The sequence below is a fragment of the Protopterus annectens genome, chromosome 4.part1 (assembly GCF_019279795.1).
Source record: "Protopterus annectens isolate FY-2018-M chromosome 4.part1, PAN1.0, whole genome shotgun sequence".
In the NCBI taxonomy this organism is placed as follows: domain Eukaryota; kingdom Metazoa; phylum Chordata; order Ceratodontiformes; family Protopteridae; genus Protopterus; species Protopterus annectens.
This window is the reverse complement of record NC_056734.1, coordinates 932,411,914-932,434,465: the sequence shown is the minus strand read 5'-3', so window position 1 is coordinate 932,434,465 and position 22,552 is coordinate 932,411,914. Positions and strand designations below refer to the sequence as shown.

Sequence of the window (22,552 nt, the reverse complement as noted above, 5' to 3'; positions counted from 1 at the left end):
ACCATCCCACCCCAGCCTTGTGTAGGTCTCTCTAAATGTTTGCTTCTCCCCACATCTTTTTCCTCCTTCTGCATTTCTTTTGCACAGTTGCTCTCATGCACTCCTTATCATATATTCACAGTTTCACTGACATTCTAAGGCTACTGAGTCTTATGACCATTTATGCCCTGCCAGTACCTTCTATCAAGCAGCACCTCCTTTCTCCAAGAAGGCCATGCCAGTCAACCTGGCGCAAATTTGTGAAAAAAAAAAACATTCAGTCATCTAGGTTATTTTTCTTTTATAGTTATTCTTCTGGAGCATTTCTCCCCGGGCCTCCGCTGAAAACAGGATCTGTGGAACCTAGTCGGACTTTCCCGGTCAACAAATGTTAAATAAATAAATAAATACAAATTTTTAAAGTAAGATACACAGCTGCACTGCTTAACAGGCAAAGGGAGTTTATTTCGGAGGTTAGGGAGGCAATGAATTATAAACCTGTTCCTCCACAGTGTTTTATGTATCAGTTAGTGAAGATTTAGGTCCTACTTCTAGTGTTGACGGAGCCATTAGAATTAAGGAGATACATGGGGTCCAGGACAACTGGGTCTCTAACGGCACAGTGAAGAAAGACAGAAATCTCCTCTCAAATGTCTATAAAATGGAGAATAAAGGCATACAGTTTCCAACTTCTCTTGATAACCCAGAAAATGTAGGCCTGTACTCTTTTTTGGTTAGGAACCTCTGGGATTGTTCTAATTGTCTGATATGCTTAGTGAGATGCATCGCCAAGTGGGAATTGTACTCTATAATTGGTCTGACAATTGCTAAGTATAAGGGAGTGATTATTTCTTCGAACTTGATAATATTCTTTTGGCAATTAGCTTTGCTAAATAGAAGGATTACATGTTAAAAGAGATGGAATTATAAACTTAGGTTCCTAGGTCCCTGACTACATTGTTGGCTGTAGTGGTGTATTATCAATACGCTATTGGGAATGTACACCAAAAGTGATGATACTACACTTTTTAGCATTTAGTCTGAGGACATTTTTTAGCACACAGAGTTTACTAGGGAGGGTTCATTCTGGAGGGTTTGGGTGTCAGAGGGTGACTTAATAACAGTCCTCAGTTTACAGTCACTTACAGACTGTTAGCCAGAGGTTTTGGCTTTCTACTTGGAGATCCAAGAAGTCTAAATAGGAGAGGTCCCAGTACTGAGCTTTGAGGAATGCGGATGGTCACTTTCATACTTTCTAATGAGTCAACTGCAACTCGCACTGCATGGGTTCTGTCTGTCAGCCAGTTTATCAGTCTTCCGCACATGGGTCGATTTTTAAAGCATTTAGCTTCTGTATGACACCAGCATGGGGAATTGTGTAGATGGCCTTGAGCAGGTCAAGATATGCTGCATGTTCCACATGGCTACACTCTGCAGTCTCCATAATCTTTTGAAGAAATCTACCATGGCTTTGCAGATGAGGTTAGTAAGACTAATGGGTCGGTAATTACCGGAATTGGTTGTAAGGCCCCTTACGAATGGGTATCACCTCTGCAGTGTGCCAATTGTCAGGGACAAAACCAGTAGCTAAACATAGTTTAAGTAGTGTGTTGACACTATTAACCAAACAGGTATACTGTTAGGTTCTGTGGAGGAAGTATTTTTAGTCTTGGTTGGTGCTTTCAGTAAATGACCTTTAGAGATAATGAGGGAGTAAACAGGTTCAGGTATTTTAGGGCATTGGACAGAAGTTTGGGGGATGAAGTTGGCCCTGAATTTGTCAGCAAGGATGCTGGCAATGTCTATTGGGTTAGAACAGGTGTCAGTTTGAATAAGTTTAGAGTCTTTTTCATTTTTTTTCCAATGCGTTTGATATTTTCTGTGAGAAGGAATTTTGGATCCGCTACATAACTTAGGGATTTTCTTTCGTCATAGAGTTTATTAATGGCAACAAACCACCAGGGTGGTTAATTTTTACATTTCCTATCATACAATCAATTTATTTAAGATTTGTTTACCAGGGAAGTCCAGCTGGGCACAAAAGCCCCTTTTCAGTGGAGGCCCACGTAGAAAAGCTCCAGTACATGCAGTACAAACAAAATCTTTTAAGTTATATAATATCAACAATATTAGGCTGGATATAATTAAAATACATTTTACAATATCATAACAGATGACATACTAACTGTACATACTTATAAGGCTTGTAAGGCTTCCTTCTTATATCAATGCTACTCTATATAGATATAGCTAAATATAACTATGCAGTACAGTAGATGTCACAATAAGGAGAAAGGAGTTATTTACAAAGAGTGGAAAGCAAAAGGTTGAATTAATTATGAGATATAAACGAATGAGTGGTAAAGGAGTTAAGAGAGGCATAGGAAGAACGTGGGGTGGGTGATGACAGAGTTATAGTTGGAGACAGAGTAGAGGAGAACAAGAGTTAGTCAGGTTTACTACAATGACATAGCCAGTTTAACGTCAAATGTAGTTTAAGTCTAGTCTTGAATTGGCTCAGGGAGTTGAGCCAACATCCACAGAGCCAGGATGCTGACAGGTGTTTTCTTAGATGTGTTTTGAATGCCTGTTGGTTTTTAAGAAGCCTGACAGCATATGGAAGGGCATTCCAGAGGGTAGCTACAGAGTTTGACTATAAGGAGGCTCACGATGCATTTTGAGCTTTACTGATGGAAAGGAGGAGTTTGTCTATACAGTAAAGAACTTTGTTAGGCTGGTAGTGTTGAAGCAGGCCGTTTATTGCATGATACTTATCAGGTTAGTATATTGTCGTATGAGATATTACTAGCTGACTATAGTGGAAGTGATATGGAAGTTCAGTCCAGTACAGTTGTTCAATGGCAGAACACTGATGAGTTCTAAAGGGACGATTTATATAGCAAAGTGAGCTATTTTACTGTAGTATTGTTCCATATTTGTTTGTGTGGACATTTGTAGATTTGTAAAGAGTGCGGAAGCATACAGTAGGGTAGGCTTTAGCTATGGCTTCTCTAGTTCTGTCTGTTAGGTACAGCTGTTTTCTATACAAGAGGCCAAGCTTTTAGTATGTGTTTTTTAATAACAATTTGGAAGTGTAGGTCAAATTTAAAGTTGTCATCAAATGTGGCTCCTAAGAGTTTGGTGTTAGGGACATGTTCACTCAGGGTGTTATTTAATAAAGTGATTTTGGCAAGAGTTTTGCTTTGGAGAATGTTTTTTTGGGGTGAAAAGTAGTAATTTAATTTTTGGGGCTTTAACAGGAGTTGGGAACTGTCTAGCCAGGATTCTGTGGACGTAATGGATTCTTGAGTAATTTCTTAAAGTTTTTGTAGGTTAGAGGCTGTGCAAATGAGTGTAGAGTCATCTTCATATCGTACAAGAGTGGAGTGTTTAGAAGCAGTGTGTAGACCACTTATAAATATGTTAAACAGGAGGGGTCCAAGTATGGAACCTTGAAACATTCCTACAGTATTGGGTAGAAATGAAGAGTATTCTTGCTGCCATTTGATTGCTTGGAATCTGTTAGGAAGCTGTTAAACCAGGAGAGAGAGGAGGGGAACAGAACCCAGAAAAAGAGTTTTAGTAATACTGTATGGTGAGAAACAGTCTTGAACAGGTCTAGGAATAAGGATGATAGTAGGTTTCTGGTACTTCTGTTTTTATTACTGGGATTAGCAAAGTTAATTAAGGTAGAAGTGGTGCTATGGTTGGGAAGAAAGGCATGTTGTGTGGGGAAGGGGGGATTGTTTATGATAAGGTACTGAAGTAATTGGGAATGGATACACTTTTCTCATATTTTAGATAATGGTGACAGGATGGCAATTGGCCTGAAGTTGGAATGGTCAGCAGAGGGTCTTCCTTTATGAAGAGGAAGTATGTATGACTTCCTCCAAATGTCTGGACCCTAACATTCTAGAATGGATCTGTTTATTAGTATAGACACTGAATACGACAGAGCTTCAGCTGCAATTTTTATGAAATTCTCTCTTCGCAGACTCTGTTAGCAGAACCTGGAACTCTCCCCCAACGGAAATTACTTTGCTCAACTCCCTGAGCCAGTTCAAGACTAGACAAACTATATTTGACGTTAAACTGGCTATGTCATGGTAGTAAACCTGACTAACTTTTCTTGACAATGAGACTAAAATAGTTATTTTGGCTTAACTGTGGCACTGTCCTGTCCTTGACCTTCTCTAACTCTAATGTGTTTTGGCAAGTAACCACTGTAAATATTGTATCTGTAAATAACTGTAAGACTTAATAACTGACTTGAACTACTTAATGAAGACCTACTCTCTGTTTTTCGTTAACCCCAGAACTACTATTATTTGCATAGGTATGTAACATCTGTATAAATGGTAATTACATTATTGCTTGCTTATATATGTCAATTACTGTATATACTGCATCTTTAATCTAATTTTGGTGACCTTGGAGCTTTTCTCCCCAGGCCACATCTGAAAATGGACATGTATCCAGTCGGACTATCCTGGTCAACAAATGTAAAATAAATAAATAATATAAACATTAGAATGCATTTTGTCTGCTGCAGAGCTTGTATGTTTTAGTTTTAGCGGATATTTTCTTATGGTGAACACAGGGACAGGAGTGAGAAGTGAGCTTCCATGGGGTTTTGTTGGTTGTGGGCTGGTTTGATGGTGGGGTTGTCTTTGATAAGTGAGGCTGCAGCTTGAGGAAAGTATTTGTTAAAGTTATTAGTGACTGCTGATGAAGTGTCTTCTGGGGAGGAGTAGGTTATTGACTTTGGCCTGGATTTTATAGATTTTGGACAGATTACCAGAATTTTTTAGGATCGATTTGGTGTGCCTGTAAGTTAAAGTAATGCAGTTTTTGTCAAACCTTACATGTTTGGTTTTATTTCTTATCAGTCTGTAGTGAAGAAGTTTTCCTGCGATTTGTTGGTGTGCCATGCTTTCCAGGCCTTGTTTCTAAGCACAATTAGCTACCTATTTCTTTTAGATAGCCATGTTGCTGGATTACGTTTAACTCTTTCTCTTGATGGAGCATGTTCTCATTCAGTATACTGGAAAAGGTTTTGTTAAATTCAAGAATAACTTCATCTAAAGGAAATTTTTTAACATATTCCAATTGTGTTACTTGAGAGTGGAGATGAAACTGTCTACATTAAAATTGGATAGGTTACGTATGCTTGTATGCATGATGTTTTATTGGAATGCATACAAGCCTAATTGCAAAACTGGGCAGGTGGTCACTTAGGTTGTCAGTTAGTGTGCCATATTTATAGATACTACTAAGTCTAGATGAGATAATAACATCTAGTGTAGAGGCCTTAGAGAAGGGCTTGTTATATCTTGGTGTATTGATAAGCTGACAGAAACCATATAGGTTAATAATCATAGTGTGGTTATTTGGTATAATCTGGGCCCAGTCTATGTGAAGGTTCCCAAGATTAATGGTTTCTTGGGGAACACTGGTAGATGCCCAAGATAGTATGTCCACTGCTGTGCTGATGTTATTGCCAGGGGAATACATAAGGGCTACAGTACATATGGTCTTATAAGAATTTAACTTGAGTAAGGCAAAAAAATCGCTGCATTACTTAACGAGGGATGGTCATTTATTTATTTATTTTGATAAATGGATATGTTCAGGTGCTTTGGGTATACAATAGCTACCCCACCTACTTTTTGGATCTACAGTCTGCACAAAGGCTTCAATATCCTGGAGGGAGGATTTCAGTGTCTTTCAAAGGATGTCAGGGTTGTAATGAGATATGAAAGGATGCAGTTCACTTACTTTGTTACAGACGCTTCTATGGTTAATGTTTATAAATTTTAGAGCTGTTTTACTGGAGTTGCAGGAGTGAGGTGTTACATTATCAATGGTTGTGTGGGCTATTATAGTAGAGACTATTGCGGCTGGACCTGAATTGAGGTGACTGTCACCACACAGTTGCAGACTGGGTAGGGATAACTGGAATATACAATGCCACTTGTTTTTTAAATTTGTTCTTTGTGACTAATTTTTGGGTTGGGTTACTTACTTTTCTATATGTTTGTTTGAAAAGATGGATGTAAGATAGGTTGTAAAAGCTGTGGGCTATACTGAATGAAATATGGGAATAACTACCATTGATAGCAATGGACTGAGCATTGGGCACAAGATAGTGTTGACAGGTGTATGACAGTTGGTTATGCATGCAAGAAAGAGGAGGGAAGTGAACTGTAGCAGTTTGACTAGAATGCTAATTATCATGAGAGTGTTCAGCTAGTGAAAATGTAAACATGATACTAACAGTATGCTGGATAGGGGGTGACTGGGTGTGGGTTGGGTGAAGTGGGAGGGATTGTTCAGATAAAATGTACAAGGAATCAAGTTGAAAGAAAGAAAAAAGTTAAGGAGTGGTTAGTGGGTGTGTGAAGGAGCAGCCAAAATATAGATTGAAAACTATTTTGTGATTGGTAGTAATGTGGTAGGGGAGCAGACTGAGCTCAAGCATAGTGAGGGTGAATGAAGCTGGCTCAACCAATCAGGTACTTCAGTAGAATTAAGTTATGCCCTCCTCCCCACAAATGATTTTCCAACAAAAACAATCAATGAGGTAGAATATTTATGGATACTAAGACAAGATACTTGAATTCTAACTACTTGAGGTGAGTTACAGCATTAAATTATATTATCATCGGCTTTACTTGATTTCTCCAGGGAAATTTTGCACTGCTAGAGTAAAATATGCCAGTTAAAGTGTTAAATTAGCTTCACCTTAAGCAGTATAAGGCCTGTGGGTGGGGGTGGGGGAGTCCTAGCAAACTCAACACTACAGTACAGAGCACACCGATGCAGAAGTGAGGGAAAACAAGATATTTCAGTAGTTTAATCTGATTCTTGGAAACTGCCTTACATTGGTTTTAACTGAAGGTATTTCACCTTTTGTGCTTTTACAACTGGACTGAAATTCAGCTGTAGAACTTTCCTTGGTAGTGAGATTGTTTTACTTTTGCAACAGAAATCATCAGGGATACCATTTGCTCAGTACAATGGGAGAGAGACAAGATTAAAATAATTAGGATTGTTTGGTGGTTGAACTGGGCAAATAAAGTATTATTCTTCTATGCTCGGCTGCATTAAGTACTGCTTGGCCAACACAAGTAATGAACTATTTTTCACAGTTGTAGATTTGGCTGTAATATCTTTTAAACTGAAAAATAGGGCAGGTAATGGGAGATATGTCTTGGTATGCAAATTTGGACTCAATAAAATGGATGCTTCCAGAGTTTAAAAGGATAGATAGAAACTAAAGCAGCTACCAAGAGATGCTTGTTGGTATGCAACTTTTGTGATTACTGAGATGGATACTTCTAGATTTTAAAAAGACAGGTAGAATGCCTGTCTCACTTAGTTCTTATGCTCTGCTCCACAACATCCACACTGTAAATGTGACATTTACACACTTCAGAATAAGCAGCTTGAAATTTAACAGATATGAAAACACTAGACCACGACCCAACTCTCTTCACAAACAGACTTGTCTCAGATTACAATCAGTCAAGTAGACTAGCCAGTAACTGTGCTGTTCATAAAACATACAATCAGGTATTACAACTGAAACCTACAGCTAGAACCATGCTAAGATATATGCGAGAGAATAGCAGCAGAAAAATAAAACACACGTAACCAGATGGCAACAAATTAGAAACTTACTTGCTGCAACTGTACAGTTCATAAAACAAAAAGTCAGGTGTTTCACTGAACCCTACAGCAAAAGCCAGTAGGAACTTGACAATACTTTTGCTACACAACACATTAACAACAGAAAGACAATAACACTTCACCAGATTTTAACACGGTAGAAGCTTATGTGTGATTATTTCCAGTACAAGGTTAAACCAAAATGAAACAATTGACAGGTTCTGTTAAGAAATAAAAAAAAAATGCAATGTACCTTACTGTAGAATGAAGCAGCTGGAGGGAGTTGATTTGACTTGGGTCTGCGGGTAGAAAAGTTATTTTTAATTTGGAGCCACAAAATCTATAGTAGCTGGAGGATAACTGACATAAGGGGAGGTACAATCAGATACTTTAGTGGAATGCAGGTGCTCCTCCCACAGATGGTTCTCCGCCAAAACCAGTCAATGAGGTAGAATGTTTATGGATACAAAGACAAAGTCTTTGAGCTTTAACTGCTTGAGGTGGGTCACAGCATTAACTGTATTGTATTATGGGCTTTATTTGCTTTCTCCACGTACATTTTGCACTGCTACAAGTAGATATTCCAAGGCTATTGAGTCTTATGTGGCTGCCATATTTGTAAGAATTCAGTCAGGAATGCTGAGTCTTCTAATGGTTTTGCTTACAAACTATTCAAGGAAGTTTTTGTTTATAAAGTCTAGGAATGTTTGGGAATATCCTACAACAGAGGTATAGGTGTCCTGTTTTACTGAAGGATAGTTAAAACCACCCAAAATAATAAGAGTTTTTATCAACAGGGTGATCATTTAGAAAACTGAGGAATATAAAGTGGTCATCAGGGGACAAAGAAGGTATTCTTTGACAAGCTATAAACTAATTAATTCTATCTAGTGTGATCTGTAGTCCAGTGAGTTTAGTCTGTTGGTCCCCAGAGATCTGCCTGGAGCCAATATGTTCTTTAACAAATATGGAGGCACCACCACAATTACTACTGGGTCTGAAGTCAGGGAAAATGCAAAACACAGTTACAGGGGGGAGTCCTCTCTTTACATTTAAACCAAGTCTAAATAATTATGCAGGCATGGATGATTTCCAAATGCAGGAGTTCCTTAAGATCAGGCAATTCACTGTTTAGATTTCTGGCACTGAGGAGAGCTAGCCTAATGTGGTCCAGTTTCGAGGCGGATATATTAGTTATGTTGGAATGTCCATCAGATGGACTCTGCCTAAAAGGCACTGAGGGAAGCAAGGACTTTAGCCTATACGCAAAAGCCTTTAAACAAGAGGTACGGGCCATACCCTAGCAAAGCAAGTTGGACTGTCATGCATTTCATCTCATGCCAGTGCATTCAGGATTCCCCTGGAATGACTCCAGAAATTTAATGAATTACTGAAACTATCTTATTTTTGGATCCAAGCATCATTTGAGGTGAAGGAAGGATTCCTCTTAGGGCCAGAGTCTTACCTGCATTTGTAACATACAAGGAAATTCTGACATCTCAAATCATTTGCCCAAACATGTACCACTGCTGTGTCAGAGTAGTGTTGGTCAGGATATAGGCTCCTTAAGGCCCTTGTAACATCAGAAATCCTAGTGCCTGAAGACAGCTCACTGCAGCTCTGTCCTTGACCAGCCTAGTGAGTGATTAGTGTGCCTGATAACAGCTGCATCTATCGCTAAGCATTTCTGCTGCTGCTGTGTTTTAAAGTGGTGGATTTGGAGTATTGCTGCTCAGGAGGACTCTATGGTAGGCATGCATTAAGTGGATAAGTGGCCTGACTTTTGCTGAAACTTAATACTTTAACATTTAGGAGGATATGGGAGTGATTTCTTTACAGCCTCAGCATAAGACATTTTGGTTTGATCAGTGAAGGACTATGATGGAGGTGTATGAAGCTCACATTTGTTTTTAGGTGAGGGGAAGCCTCCAGATAAATTACACATTCATACCTGTCTCACAGATGGAATTATTAGCACTGAGAATATTATCTATAAACCTAAGGATCTTTGGAGACCTAGTGATAAAAGGCTGGTAACAGTGTTGAAACCAACATGCTGACCTTCTATCCTATCCAGTGCTTATGTTTACTGACTAATAAAGTAAATGCAACGACAGGTGTGTATGACTGTTTTAAAATACACAAAACATTACGCTGTCCAGTGAATGGTAGTCTTATCCCAGATGTCACAAGTTTAGAAATCAAACGGAAAAAACACAAACAGTTGAATACACCCAAGTACCGGAGTGTGGACCAAGCAGGGAGGAGGATATGAAAGAGAAGGTAACTCAAGCTTTAGTAGTGTAAGGGAAGAAACTGCCAGTTTGATCTTCTCATGCTCATTAGTATTTAGCAGATGAGATGAGACAGGGAGGAGCCTCCAAAGAACATTTGTAGTGAGGGAAGGTAAAGAGCCACTAGGTATAAAAGAACAACATGGATTGTTACGATGGGCATCCTGTACTCACGATCTATGGAAACAATGGGAGGGTACAAGTAAATAAATCAGCTAAAAGGAGATGACTTCTCAAAATGATACTTTTGTGTTTATGACAACAGCCAATGAAACAGGAAATGGAGGGTCAAATTAACATAAAGGATATACAAGAAGAGAGGCACTGGACTTGACAACACATCGAGAACAGGGTAAGAATTATTTTCATCCACTTAGCTCTCTTGTTTTAATAGCCTGGGAATGGCAAAAACAGAAATGTAAGGCTTGACTAAAAAGCTCATGGGCCACAGACAACAGCAATTAATTACACTTGTGACCCTGCATGGAAGCAATGAGAACTTATGCCACTCACCCTGGCTCTCAATGTCTCTCATAAAAAGACAACCAGGAGTTACAACTTAAACCACTTAAAAAGCAAAAACTGAGCACTGTTTAATAGAATTACTGATTAAAAGCTTAAAGAGCTTTACAACACTTTACCCAGATTCTGTAGGTTCAGAAACAAAAAAAAAATCATGGATTAAAATAACTTAATGATTTAAAACAGATGCAAACAGCTAAAAACAGATACGGACTGTTAACATGAACTTAAACATTTTTTCTCCCTGCCTATGTTTCCTCCTCCTTTGCCTCCTTCTTTCTAAGCTGCTCCTATCCGCTGCTTTTCTCCAATAATTTCCTCTGGTATTCATTTGCTGCCTGTTTTCAAAACCAGCATTCCACTTCTTCTTAACCCCATAATCCATTTCTGCTTCATTATCTTCTTATATATTTAAATTTGTTAACTAGCGTAGGGTAGGATCAATAGTCAGAATTTAGGTTCTCATTTAAAAAAATCTAGTACATTTTCATTCAGAATACAATTTTACTTGGGTCTATTATAAGATCTTGAGTCTCAAGCTCTTAATAACATCGTCTCAAAGTGAGGGACTCAAGTCTTGTCTTGTAGCTCATGTAGAACACCATTCATGTTTCAACTTAAACATGAGTTTGGGCAAGCAGCTTCTGCACCTTTCCTGAAAACATATTATTCAAGTTTGAGTGAGGTAAGTGAGGCAGCCATGGGAAGGGAGGGTGGATTTAGGGTTAGGGGGAGGGAAGGGAGGGTGGATTTAGGGTTAGGGGGAGGGAAGGGAGTTTTAGGTTTAGAGTTAGGAGTCTGGTAGGGCTATGCAGTTTTGAAGTGTCAGGTGATGGCAGGACTATGTGGTTATGGAAGATTCTGCTACTGGGAGTTAGACCACTTGCTTTATTGAACAAGTGACAGCAAGCAAATTTGTCATGACTTACTTGTACGAGTGCACCTGTAGTAGACCATTTTACTCAAAACAGTAGTCAAAACTTCTTTTTCCCTGTCTGTGTTTAAACTGTAGGGCAGAGAATGACTATATATATTCCATATATCTATAGCAGTACTATGGAAAACATTGCATTAACAGATCAGTGCATCTTAAGCAACAACTTTAAATTATTTAAATACCTAAAGCAGTTAATTTCTGATGTATGTAGTAACACTGAATGGATGAAAATTGTTCTTCGCTTTCAGATCTGAATCTTGAAAAATAGGTACTTTAGGTCACAGGTTCTTTGACTCTTGCCAAACCAAATCCTCATACCAATGCAAAAAATCACCAAGCCTCAGAACATTAGATCTCTCCATAAAAATAAGATGAACTCTATAGAGGTAGACTGTTGCCAGTACTTAAGACATGGTGATATAAATGCAAGCAAAATAAAATGTCATTTAGTAGAGTATATTTTTACTATTCCTTTGTAATCAAATATACATAATAATTGACCATCATCAATTGTCATTTGGTCTGATTCTCCTTATCAGCATTATTGAAATTTGCCTGGACTTCTTCTGAGATAAGTCTAGGTCTTCTCAGGAATACTAGCCTTACCATCTCAAAACACTGTTTTATGTGATTGGACCTCTGCATAACTGACAAAATCAAAAAAGGCAAGCTATCAGAGAGGAAGAACTCTTCTCATATCTGTTTTACACTGACTAATCTTTTTATTAAACATTACTGAAAGTTTTGTTTAACCTGCTAATACATAGAAACCCTTGTCAAGTAAGGAATTACAAATGAGCTAATAAATTACTGAACCTTGGTGTCTTACTCTCTAATTCTTTAATGGAGCCTTGCTTTGCATTCACTAACTTTTACCAATGCTATGGCTACTGCAATCTTCATAATCTCAGCATATAATCCACAGCAGGCTTGTAACAGTGGAAAAAAGAATGCATTCAGGCAAATAGTTGTAAAACCTATGAGATAAAGCAGGACAACATGGGTTTGTGGTAATAACAGGAGGCTTGGATGCTCATGTCAGGAAAAAAGAAAGAACAGGATATGAAAACTGCCTGGATCCACATGAGTGGGGCAACAAGAAAAAAGAAGGATAAGACATTCTATATTTTTGTCTGGCAAGTGGATTGATTGGTGGAAAACACATGGTTCAGCAAGAGATGCTCACAATTACATACAAGAGTTGTCAACATGAATATGAGATAGATTTTCTTCTAGTGAGGCAAAGGTATTGGGGTAGAATCAGAGATTGCAAAGTCATCCTTAGTGAGACAGTTGGCCCACATCACAAATTCCTGGTGGCCATAATAAATTGCCTACAGTGGTTAGAAAAAACTGTAAGGCCAACACAGACTAGGCTGAAGACCTGGAAGTGGACTGGGTTGAAAGCACAAGAGTTCAGTGAAATACTTGAGAGTCCAGCACCTCAGAAGAATAAGAAATAGGTAGCAGTGAAGGAAAATGGCAGGGTCTCTAAACAGCATGTGTGAATACTACAGAACAGGTATGCAACCAAGTCAGGTATGAAAATAAGGGACACACAGAAAGGGAGTTGGTGGTGCATGCAGGAGTTCAGAAAGTTAGTGCAGGAAAAAGTGGGAGACAGAAATGACAGATCAGTCTAAGTATGAATACTGGTTGGCTAACAAAGAGGCTAAGTGGGCAGTCACAGTAGCAAAGAATAAGGCATCAGAGACACTGTACCAGCTTCCGGAAAGTGACTCAGCAGATTACTCAAAGATACACTACCAGCTTACAAAGCAAAGACAGAATGATAAAGAAGAGAGTCATCAGACTCCAGTCATAAAGTTGCCAGTGAAAACCTGCTCACCAGTCCACAGGACATCAAAGGCAGGTGGAAAGAGTACTTCCAGCAGCTTCTGCATTAAGAAAATTCCACAGAAGCTGTAATGTGCTATAAACAGAAAGCATCAGACTCCTATGAAATCATGGCAGATATGATCATGGTGTTGAGAGAGAGAGAGAGACAGATAAATGAATATGTGGAAAAGTAGAAAGTAAGATGGGAGATGAGCAGTTTGGATCCAGATCAGGATGCAGCACAATGTGTCAAACTATGTTTGAATTGAGGCAGATAGAGAAGAGGAAGCTAGACATATGGAAAGAATCCAACTGGGTATTCCTTGGGGAAAGCATATTAGAACGTTCCAAGAAAGCTGATTTGGACTATCCAGTGATGGCATGAAGTCCTGGAAAAATTGGTAGAATTAGAGCAGGCTATGAACAAAGACCCAATGACACAATTACAAAGAGAGTTCACACTCACACAGGAGTTCCTAGTGGGACGGGGAATGTTATCTAGGTTTAGTTCTGTGCCCACTGCTGTTCATACACACAGACATTAACAATAGGTCAGTGGGGACAGATCAATAAAGATGCAGTTTACAGATGAGATCAGCAAATGGCAGAGCAATGGAATGCAAAACTGAAGGCACATGGGATTAAGCTGAGCACAGGCAAGATATTTGTCATGGCAGCAAATGGGTAAATCAGAAGAAGCTGATCACTGAATTAGAAAGTAAAACAGTATAACAGTTTTACCAGCTTCAAGTATCTATGAGGGGTGGTCGAGTTGAACGGAAGTATGAATGAGGAGACCAAAGGTGGAATCGGGGGTGGGGGGGACTGCAGCCACCAGACTCTCAATGTCAGGGGTACTGTTTTGACAGAAGACTGCCAAAGAAGCTGAAAAGTGAGGTGTACAACACAGTGGTGAGCCCAGTACTTCTATACGGTACAGAAACCCAGGCAGTAAAGGCACAGTGCTAGAAGTAGTGTCTGAGACAGGTGGCTAGATGCACAGTGTGGGACAGACAAAGAAATTACATCAGAGCAAAAGCCAAAGTAGCATCAGCTACTGAGAAGATCACAGACAACACAGTGTGGTGATTTGGGCACATCAGCAGAAAAACAAGACAGTTTGGTGGAAGGGATTTGGAGAGAGACAGGAAAGAGAAAAGTGGACATGAGAACATCTGCAAAAAGATGGATGGATGGATTGCACGATGGAAGACCTGCAACAGTCATGCATGACTCTCGCGAATGGCACTGAACTGACAGAGGTGGTGACAGTTCACATGAAATCCCGACCCCATGTAGGAAAATGGAAAAGAGGGGTGATGCTATCACTGATACTGGCCACACTGTTTTACGGAACTACTTTATATTATCCAATATTCATGCTGTCATATTACCTCCAGACATTTCCTCTGCATATTTCATCACTCACTACTGTATGCCTACAGCTCAGTGTGTTGCAGTGGAATTTCACTTGCTTTCAATTACTAGTTTGATAACAGAGTTAGTACAAGATAATCAGACCTAGAAATGCAATCTACTCACCTCCATTTTCATAGCAATCATAACCATTAGTGGATCTCCAACTTGCACTTTATCTCCAGCTTTTACAAATACCTACAGCATGAAAAGAAAACAAATTTGTATTATTTTCACAATACAACTATCTTATCAAGACTTTTTAATCAACTACTACATGAGACTTGGAATTACAGAATGATTTATTAGGATTCTTTCTCCAGAACAACTCCCTAAAGATACAGCATTTTGTTCACAAATGTATTTTAAAGAATGTATAGAACTAAAAGTAATATTTAATAAATCCTGTCACTCATGTTGTTTTGATCCCTTAAATTTAGAACACATATGGCACACATTTTGATATTCATTTTCAGGCACCAGATTAACTTCCATTAGGAGAAATGTGTTTCTAAACTGACAGTGCAAACACACCAGATTCATAAAGTAACTAATGTTAAATAGGAACATTTTATGACTTCACAAATTAAGAAAGGGGTATCAGGCAAGTACATTTCTATAAAATGAAGAATAGAAAGAGAGATAAAAATAGTTTTAAGCAGGCACATCAAAACCTGTTTACCAAAACTCACTTCAGCTACTACAAGTTAAAAAAAACACTGCCAACACAAATGTATACTTCTGATTACGGGATAATGCAATACCATGGAAATGCAAACATCCATGAAATTCTTAAACTTTCAAAGATTAAACCTTTGCAGTATACTAGAAACAGCACACAACTGCAGTGCTACTGTAACAGTGAAGAAGCATGACTTCAAGTGTGGAGCAAATGGTTCAAACTCAGTATCGATCATAAATAGTGATGTCAAACTCATTTTAGCGTCCTATCACTTGGTCCTTGTGCCATAAGGCACTTAAGAATGCTACATATGATTTCACTCTTTCAGCCAAAGCTGACAATCCAGTACCAGAAGCCTAAAGCTGATACAAGTTTGCACCCAAAGTGTACATCAAACAGAAAGACGTGTCAGTACCATTATGATGGAGCCATATCAGGCTGCCTTGATTTCACCAATATTCTGCAACTGGGATTGAGGAGGGGGATCAGGACATAATCAAGTTGGGGCACCAAAACACAAATGTGATAACATGCAGCTGTGGCTTCAACTTTCAGAAGGTCACATGCACAACTGTACATAATCTGCTGGAGCGGCAAGTGGAGTAACTGAAGACCCATTCACCCACACTTCTATTTACTCTGCAGAACCTGAAGCAGCTACCTTGAAAGTTTCTACAGGGCTGTGTGATAATCAAAAATGAAAGTGAGACAGATCTGTAATGCCAACACAAAGTATGTGCAGTAGGTAGGAATGAAAACGGAAATATGTGTCAGGGATATGAGAGAAGGAAGGCTTACTTAAATTACTGATGTTACCTTTTCAATGGTTCCAGTCATTGGTGCAACAGCTCCTCCTTGTACAGCAGAAGTACTGACGCCAGCCAAGTATTTCGGTACAGGAATGCCCAACTGAAAACTGCTTTCCTGCATGACACAAAATGCAAATAAATGGTTCCTTAAACAAGCTGTTAAAGATGCAGAAGGTTCAGAAAAACACAAATAATGCAAGTTATTAAACATGAAAAGTCATCCGTGAATCATACAGCAGATTCACATAACTATCATGTGTAATTATAACTTACACCATATACCTCATTTCATATAGCTAATTCTATCACATCCCTTTCGTGAAAATAGTATTATTCATTACTCAATGAAAATAAAACTTAGCATAAAAGAAAAACCCAGAGCACAATTACACGGAAATAAATATACCCAATTTGCAGTACTTAATTAAAATGCAATAAAATGGGAAGACTAAATAGTATAAAGTGAGACACAGCAGCAGGCAACACGGGGAAGAGAGGTACAGCATTAATGCAAAGACAGCAACAGCACAGCCAAGGGAAGTGTAGTCGTCAGTTCGTATAACCACTCCAACAAAGCACACAGCTAAGGCAGAAGTGTATCTCCTTCCTGCAAAGCTTAACATACTGTTACACACAGCTTTTTAGTAGGGAAAACAAGAACTTAATGGTGCTAACTAGGAGCTACCTAAAGTACACCTGAGTGAGTCAAACACATGTAGAATTGTTAATAAAAAGAAGAAGGAGAAAAGCAAAAGACTGCGTTTCACAAACACCTGAAAATGTTGACTAAAGGATGGAAAATGGGCAACACTTCTGCACAAATAAATAGTGCTTGTAAGCACTTCAACGAGGGAGAACTGCAAAGAAGTTATTTCAAATGCTGTAAAGGATAAGACAGGAGTAGTGTGCCCAAATGTTTGGCTGAGAACAGCAACACAGAGGACTATGGGTAAAAGACTGCTACTGCAGTTTATAAGGGTGGGCGATTCAGCTAAACTTAAAAAGCTGAAGGGAAAAAAACTAGAAAAGGGTAAACAGAAGACAAGGGAGCAAGGATGAAGTAGACAGTACAAGAAGAGGTGGGTTAACTGCACAGACAGTAGGGCAGCAGTGTAGCTCACAGAGCTGTAGGGGAGGTCACCGCAGAGGCAGGTACAAAGCTAGATCAACTAAAGGAAGCAATGAAGAAAAAGGTGGCCCATGGATGAATGGTACATGGAAAATAGGACAGCTTGGGTCATACGTTTAGAAAATAGGATAAGACCTGGTATGATGTTACTGAAGAAATGAGAAGGAACTGGATACATAGGGAGACAGCAGAAGTGTTGAAAGGGGACTAGAGAAGGCAAGAAGGAAAGAGAGCATATCTACATCAAAAGGGGGACTGGGAAGGAGGAAAAAAGAGAAAGGGATGTAGTAACAAGAAGGGAAACAAAGAGAACAGAGATAAATAAGGTAGTAATGAGGGGGAGGAGGAAGAGGTGGCAGAGAAAGATATTGCGGAAAGAAGAACCAAAAGAGGAGAGAAATCAAGAAAATGCAGTAACACAATTTACAAACCATGGACAAAGGCAAAGGAATGGGATAGATTAACCGAGAAAAATTGGGTAGACCTTTGGATAAGGACATCTCAGAGAAGAAGATAAGGAAGGCAGTTCAAAGCATGGGTAAAGGAAGACATCAGAAGATGTCAGATCTCCTAGTACCAGAACAGACTATTACATGAGTATTTGATTTTTTTTGTTTTTGTTTTTTTATACTTAAATTGCTTTTCTGTTTGTCTTCTGCTTTTCTGTAGTGCTGTATTAATATAGGAACAATACTAGACAAGAATTCACATGGACCATAAAATGCCTAGCCATATACACTCTTTAAGCAGACAAACTTTTTTTGCTTACCTCTCAAACCAGATAATCCAGGTGTATATTTGTGTCTACCCAGCCAATCATTAAGACTAGCCTTACAGGTAGTCAGGAGTAGTACATTGAACTGTACTTGTAACTTGTTCCATAGGGTGGGAATAAACTGAGTGAGGAACCTTTCTCTCCAGTGAATCATTTATTTGTTTGCATAGACTTGGGTCCTTAGTATGAGTAATTGTGGAGTAACTGGTTTTGCAAATAGGATTAGGTGTTTTACAGCCCAAAAAGCAACACAGGTCACCTCAAAGTAGCGTGTAGGCTAATGAGTATAGTGAGAATTGTGCTAATTCTTTAGGATTGTTGGAAAAATTACGGCCTTTCATTTTATTGGTAAAGTATTTTTGTGACCTTTCTAGTTCAGCACTGTGCACTTGATTTAGACATGCTGGGGGGGGGGGGGTGATTACTGTATTCAGTGATGGGTCTGATAAGGGAAAGTGCAGTTATGGAATGATTTCTTTGGAACTCCCTTGAAAATGAACTGGGAAAAATAGAAATATTTCCTCACGATGGTGGAAACATGATGACCAAAAAAGGGAGATAACTATCCACATAAGCACCTAAGTGTCTTATGACTATGCCTGCTGGAAGAAGAATACCATTTAAAACGTGTGATAGGAGCAGTGTTTTTATTCAGTACTACTGCACTGTACTTTTTTGCATTCAGTGTGAGACATTTTCATTTACTTATTTTATTTTACTATTTTTTCCACTGGAGTTTTAAAAGTTATAGGTTACAACAGAAGTCAAATTTTATATTTCTTTTTTCTCTGATAACTGAAGGATATTGATTGAATATGATCGCTGAAAAGAACTGAAAACCATTCTCTGTATTAAAGGTAAAAAATTAAATGTTTGTTTGTCTTCTTGCGTAAAATGCCAAAAAAAACCCTGCTGCATATATATCTGACTGGCTCATTTGGTATCCACCTCTTAGGTTAAAAATCGCTCTCACTCATAACTTCTAAACCAGTAGTTTTACTCTCAATAGCCTTCTCTTAACCCCCTTTTCAAACTAACTTTAAAATCTCCAATAAGTACTAGTGCTGTAAACAGATGAGATAGCATATACATAATATGTAAAAAAAATGATTATGAAATATACCAGCTTTGTGGTCATTTGATATAAAACTATACCTTGAAAATTTCGCTGATTTATATTTTTACACAGGAAGGTACATGCTTTTGATAACGTATGGAGGCATTACATGAGCTAACTTTCAAAGACTTGAAGACTGATGGTCAGGAGGTCAAGTACTACCTCATTTTCACAAAAAACACAAGACCTTAACTATATGGATGAGATACAATGCAACCAGAATAATGAGGCCAAACTCTCAGCAGTACCATAACCCTATAAGCTTACATGTGCCTGCTTGCACATGCACACATACTGATACCTTATACTATAAAGACAGGAATTCTGAAGTACGCAATCACAAAAACTCACCTGTACCTCATGAAGCCATAGGCTCTACAAAAAAATGAGCCTCATGCATGCAACACATGACACAAACCAGATGGTGACCAGATTAAATAACACAATAATTGTAAAATATGGGTGGGAGGGGGGGTCCATCAGAAAATATACTGATTTAAAACAAAACCACAACTGGCAATCCTCAAAAAACATTAATCATTGGTGACTGCACTGTGCATAAAAAAATCCACACTTTATTTTGTGATACTTCCTGCATGCAGCCAAAATTAAAGACATAGCAACTAGTTTAAATGGGATTAAGGATAAGTATCCCATGGTCATTTATGCCTAGCTGACAACAAAATTAGGGACAGCTCAACTACTTACAAAGGATTAAAGGTGATTACTACATGGCCATAGGAAGGATCGCTGAATATCTTTCTGAACAGGAGAAAAAAAAGAAGTTATGTACTTACCATAACGTTCCATGTGAGTTGCTCATCTCGCCTTCATTTTTACAGATGGGTTCGGAGCCGATCCTCGGCTCCGAGTTGACCTACTACAAAGCTCGAGGTCTTCAGATAGCTCGAGGCCAAGTTGCTATCCCATGATGCACTTGAGTTACCTCAGATCTTGTTTGTTGTGTATAATAATGCCATATGTCATTCTATCACTCCATAAGAGAAAACTAAGGAAGGGTTGAGCAACCAGGAAGAATCCAGCATCTTGGTCTTCGAAAAGCCCAGGAGGGGGTAGGAGGGTGGGAAGTAAGAATGAAGGCGAGATGAACAACTCACATGGAATGGTAAGTACATAACTTCTTGATGTGAAGTTGTTCTATCTCGCCGTTCATTCTTACAGATGGGTGGCGTCCCAAGCACCAGCTATCTCAGGTGGCTCACGGGAGTATGTGTTTCAGGACAGTAGACCCAAAGGAGGCCCTGTCAACTTTGTAATGATTGATAAAGGTATGAGGTCTTGACCAAGTGGCTTCTGCACAAATGTTATCTATAGGAAGTCTGGCAGAAAAGGCAGAGGATGTAGACACTGCTCTAGTGGAGTGAGCCTTAATTTTATGTTGTAAGGGCATATTAACAGCTGAATAAGCAAATGTGAAACAGTCAGATAACCACTTAGACAAAGTTGTTTAGCCACTGGCATACCTTTTCTGGAGTCTACAAAAGAAACGAAAAGCTGTTCAGATTTTCTAAAATCTTTTGTTCTATCCAAGTAAAATCTGAGCTGTCTATGAACATTAAGTTTGTGCAGCATATATTCTAAATTGTTGGAGTGATTGGGGAAGAAGACTGGCAAATCAATAATTTGATTAAGATTAGCTTCAGTGCAAACTTTAAGCAAAAAGGAGGGGTTAGTTCGAAGTGAGACTCTGTCAGCATGGAAAATCAAATAAGGAGGCTTTAATGGACAAGGCTTGAAGCTGTGACACTCTGTGTTCAGAAGTGATAGCTATTAAAAAGATAGTCTTCCATGACAAAAATTTGAGGTCACATGAGGAGGCTGGTTCGAATGGAGGGAGAATAATGTGAGAAAGCATAAAATTTAGATTCCATGGGGTATAGGGAGATTGCACAGTTAGTCTGAGATGAAAGGTCCCTTTGAGAAAGGCTTTGGATAGTTTGTGTGATATAATGTTCAATCCTTCAAATCCAAGGTAAAAATTTGAAATGGCAGCAAGTTGAACACAAACTGTCAGTGCTTCAGCTCCTTTGTTGAAAATCATAGTTAAGAACTCTAAAATGGAGGCCACAGGGGCTTGGTAGGGATCAATGTTGTTTTGAGAGGCCCATATAGAAAATTGTTTCCATTTGCTAAGGTATAAGCTTCCTGGTAGAGGATTTATGAGAGGATATGAGAATTTGTTTCTTCTCATTAGAAAGGTTATGGAACCTGGCTATGATGGCAATTGGAGCAGCCAAGCTGTCAGTTTCAGGGACTGAAGAGAGGAATGAAGTTCCCCTGAAGAGCGTGTCAGAAGATCTGCAACTGGGTCCAGAATCCAAGAGTCCTCCAAAAGATGAAGTCGAAGGAAGGGGAACCAAATCTGACGAGGTCAATGAGGGGCTATTAGAAGGATGGTTCCTCCCAAGGCTTTTGCTTTCTGTAGTACCTTGGGTATCAACAGGATTGGTGGGAATGCATAGAGGAGACCCGGAGACCAATCGTGTCCCTTGGGGCTTCTCCCGGAGGGGGAAACAGGGCAAAGTAGCTCCTGCATTTCGTGTTCATGAGGCTGGTGAAAAGGTTGCAGCAAGGCTAGCCCCATCTGCGGAATATCCTGTCCTCTATTTCTTTCTTGAGGGACCACTCGTGAGGCAACAGAATTGCTCAGCTCAGCTTGTCTGCTATCACACTGGATTTCCTCGGGATGAGCGTTGCTAACAGGAAGCGCTGGGTGGATATAGCCCACTGCCATACTCTTAGGGCCTCGCAACAATGGGATTAGGACCTGGTTCCACCTTGTTTGTTCAAGTACCAGACCACTGACATGTTGTCTTCATCGCAATTGTTCCCAGAGGAAGAGAGTCCTGGAAGCACTGCAATGCTAAAAGTACTGTTCTCATCTCTAGAACCTTGATATGCAGATGTGTCTCTTGATCGGTCCATGTTCCTTGGGCTCCCTATCAGGGAAGCGTCTGTGGTCACTATGGCCGCTGGTGGGGGTAGGACAAAAGGACTACCTATCGTGACATGAAGAGAGGTCAACCACCACTGAAGATCCTTTTTGCATGAGTTTGTGATCATTATAAGGTGAGACATTGGGAGCTCTTGGTAAGACCATTGAGTGAACAACAGCCATTGCAGAATCCACATGTGCATGCGACCAAGCAGTATGGTCAATATTGCAACTGCCATCATGCCTAATAATTTTAGTACTTCTGATGCTGAGGCCTTGTTTTTGAATATCAGATTGCAGACCTGCTGACAGAGTAGTAAGACTCTTTCTACTGTAAGTCTCAATGTGGTGGTGGTGTCCAATTCTGCTCCGATAAAAATGGTATGTTGGGATGGCGACAAGGCAGATTTTTCTGAGTTTACTGCA

At 39.2% G+C, this 22,552-nt stretch overlaps 1 protein-coding gene across 1 annotated transcript in view; it reads right to left on the bottom strand.

Annotated features, from left to right (window-relative positions):
- MCCC1 (methylcrotonyl-CoA carboxylase subunit 1) overlaps window positions 1–22,552 on the bottom strand; it is a gene marked incomplete in the record, with an annotated part of 1,520,932 nt that overhangs the window by 33,725 nt on the left and 1,464,655 nt on the right. Inside the window, 2 exon segments of the mRNA XM_044070663.1 lie at window positions 14,785–14,856; window positions 16,157–16,264. Of these exon segments, the coding sequence (XP_043926598.1) occupies window positions 14,785–14,856; window positions 16,157–16,264 (180 nt within the window).